At 37.7% G+C, this 3,594-nt stretch overlaps 1 protein-coding gene across 1 annotated transcript; it reads left to right on the forward strand.

Moving 5' to 3' along the window:
- The first annotated feature begins 1,832 nt into the window (after positions 1–1,832).
- Positions 1,833–3,115, forward strand: LOC308487357 (inorganic pyrophosphatase). The gene has a single exon (XM_081025453.1). It carries the CDS (start codon positions 1,929–1,931, stop codon positions 2,796–2,798), a length of 870 nt encoding a protein of 289 aa, XP_080881579.1. The 5' UTR covers positions 1,833–1,928; the 3' UTR covers positions 2,799–3,115.
- Positions 3,116–3,594: the final 479 nt, after the last annotated feature.

Genomic DNA, 3,594 nt, shown 5'->3' on the forward strand with positions numbered 1-3,594 from the left:
GAAATAAATACAGGATTTAAAATGCACACTGAAGAGAGGAATTTCACAAAGTGGAGTCGGAATGACTGTGTACCCAGATAGATTACCAAGAGTAGGTACTTTGAGATGAGTTTTAAATACTGAATAGAAATTAGTAGGGACAAAAGGAATACTATATACCAAAGTACAGAATCATGATGGTGACAAATTGCAAGGAGTTGTAAGTGGCTCAGGAATAGGCTTGTGGGGGGAAAAGGGCACACACAACAAAATATAAGGTGAGAGAAGCAGATCCATGTGCACCACGCTACAAATTTTCCCTATTATCCAAAAGGCAATGGTGAAACAGAGATTTTCTGCTTTGAAAAGAACACTATGGGTGGGTGAAGCACGGATCTTCACTGTATATTACAATACCTGGTATATAATTGGTACTCAATGAACAATGTTGAATGAATGAGTGAAGGGTGACATACAGGGCTGAGGTGAGATTGTCTCACTACAATACATTAACCAATTTCTCTAATATTTGGAAATATACACTCAAGAAGTTGATAATGCTTAAATAAAATAATGATTCAGAAATGGAGCTATTCACTTTTTCATCCACTGATTTTTTTCTTAATCCATTCATGTGACATAGTTCTTCTATGCAAAGTACTGTAGTAAGTGCCATGTGAAGCAAAGATACTTATATAGATTTTTCTCCTGCAAGAACTGTAGAGTCAAACAAAAGAAGGCAGACACATACTCACCTAATTGCTGCAATGCGGTCTGTGGTAAAAGGAATACAAAAAAAACAAACAAAATGATTGGTGCTTATTCTACGGCAGTGGAGTTATAAATGGTTATACTCGTAAATGGTTTCTGGAATAGGTATCATTTAGGCTGGCCACCTGACAGGTATATTTATTTTAGACTTTCAGAGATAGTCAAAATAGAAGTACATTAGGTAAGCAGCAATACCTCTTCCAAACAATCTGTTCAACTTTACTTTTTATTGTTATTGTTTACTTTAATCTGTCAACATTATGAGTCAGACTAATTTTTAACTAAGAAGCTGATTCAAGCAAAACAGCCAGTCAGATAACCCAGAATTCCTTTTGCATACAAATGAGCTCTGAATGCACCAGCTAGTCATATTTAATTTCCTTTTCTGACTTGTGGAACAAATATTGACAGTCTCTTTTTTATCATTATCAATATTTCCAGAAAACTAAAATTTAGCAGCATTCCAAATAGTTTTCAAATTTTATCCATTAGAAAAGTGGTAACAAACAATGTTTAAGTGCATATGCAGATTTTGCAGAACATATGTCTTATTTTAACCCAACCATTAATAAATACTTTCATTATATTATTATATTTCATTAACTTATTAACCACTTGAGTGTTTATTATGTTTCAAAAAATGTACCCAATGATTAATAATAATATCAGATACATTAAACCTTTTGATTTGCCAGGCACTGGACCGTCTGTTTTGCACTCCTTATCACATTTAATCCACAAAATGATAATATAAATATCATTATTCCCATTTTACAAATGAGAAAATGTAAGTGAAAAGAGCTTAGGTAAGCTGACCAAAGTCACATAAACAATATGTGGGGATCCAGGATTCAAACCCAGAGCTGTCTTTTTCAAAATCAGTGCTCTTGTTTGCTATATGTATTAATGAAGAAACAGTGAGAAAGAAAATATGATTCAACCTTAATGTTAACCCAGGATAACCAACATATACAGGAACCACAATCATGTATTACAATTACAGAAATTAGGAGTAGAAGTTCCGAGAGGCAGGGGCTATCTTTCCCATTTAGAAATCCCAGTGTCTCGGGCCAGTTCGCGCAGTGCGCAGGCGCGGAGGGCTCTCCTTGTCAGTCGGCGCCGCGTGCGGGCTGGTGGCTCTGTGGCAGCGGCCGCGGCGGTTGTTCGTCTCCTGCACGATGAGTGGCTTCAGCAGCGAGGAGCGCGCCGCGCCCTTCACCCTCGAGTACCGAGTCTTCCTCAAAAATGAAAAAGGACAATATATCTCTCCATTTCATGATATTCCGATTTATGCAGATAAGGATGTGTTCCACATGGTAGTTGAAGTACCACGCTGGTCTAATGCAAAAATGGAGATTGCTACGAAGGACCCTTTAAACCCAATTAAACAAGATGTGAAAAAAGGAAAACTCCGATATGTTGCAAATTTGTTCCCTTATAAAGGATATATCTGGAACTATGGTGCCATCCCTCAGACTTGGGAAGACCCAGGACACGATGACAAACACACAGGCTGTTGTGGTGACAATGACCCAATTGATGTGTGTGAAATTGGAAGCAAGGTATGTGCCAGAGGTGAGATAATCAGGGTGAAAGTTCTGGGCATCCTGGCAATGATCGATGAAGGGGAAACGGACTGGAAAGTCATTGCCATTAATGTGGATGATCCCGACGCAGCCAATTACAATGATATTAACGATGTCAAGCGGCTGAAACCTGGCTATCTAGAAGCTACTGTGGACTGGTTTAGAAGGTACAAGGTTCCTGATGGAAAACCAGAGAACCAGTTTGCTTTCAATGCCGAATTTAAAAACAAGGATTTTGCAATTGATATTATTAAAAGCACTCATGACCATTGGAGAGCATTAGTGACGAAGAAAACTGATGGAAAAGGAATCAGTTGCATGAATACCACAGTGTCTGAGAGCCCCTTCAAGTGTGACCCTGATGCGGCCAAAGCCATTGTGAATGCTTTGCCACCACCATGTGAATCTGCTTGCACAGTACCAACGGATGTAGATAAGTGGTTCCATCACCAGAAGAACTAAGGAGATTTCTCTGGAATACAAGCTGATATTGCTGCATCCTATTCATCTGGACGTAGTAGATGCAAAAGTAGTGGCTTTTCAGAGCTTTAAATTTATAGAACTTACCTAACAAAGCAAATTCTGCTGTGACCAATCTAATATATTCAGTGTGTTATCCATCTGAAAGCATTTTTTCATATTTCAACTAAGATAACTTTCAGTACATGCTTAAATATCAAAGCAGTTGTAATTTGGAAGTCATTTGTGAATAAACATGCAAGATAAGTACATATTAGGTGTATATGTTTACCAGGTGTTAGGAAATAAAATTATTTTGCTGAAAAAAAAAAAAAAAAAAAAAAAAAAAAAGAAATCCCAGTGTCTCTTGTTCCTTGGCATATAGTGATTGCTTAGGATACATTTGTTGAATGAGCAAATAAATGAATGACTACAAAGAGATACAAGGAGGAACTGGAGCATTGGAGATATTTTTGATAAGAAATTGAGAGGTCAAATGTCTACCTCAAAGTCAAACAACTATCTAATTAAAATGTTTGGGCTTGAATCCAGACCATCTAATTCTAACTCTGTTCTTTTCCATGGAACCATTCTGATTGCCTTTGGTACCGTTTCAGGAAGATGACAGGCATATATATAGACACAATGGTGGCACCTGTAATTTATTAAGGTGACAATATCCTTGAACCCAGGTTTTGTTCCACATTTATTCTAAAGCTGCAGTGTGCTATTGTATGCACCAGGGGGTGATTGAGATGTATGCACCAGTGATTGAGAGCAGGAGCTCTTGGTCAGGTAG

Source organism: Rhinolophus hipposideros (genome assembly GCF_964194185.1).
Source record: "Rhinolophus hipposideros genome assembly, chromosome: 19".
NCBI classification, from domain to species: domain Eukaryota; kingdom Metazoa; phylum Chordata; class Mammalia; order Chiroptera; family Rhinolophidae; genus Rhinolophus; species Rhinolophus hipposideros.

Excerpts from the sequence above, each read along its gene's own strand:
- LOC308487357 (XM_081025453.1), top strand. The coding sequence starts at position 1,929 with ATGAGTGGCTTCAGCAGCGAGGAGCGCGCCGCGCCCTTCACCCTCGAG.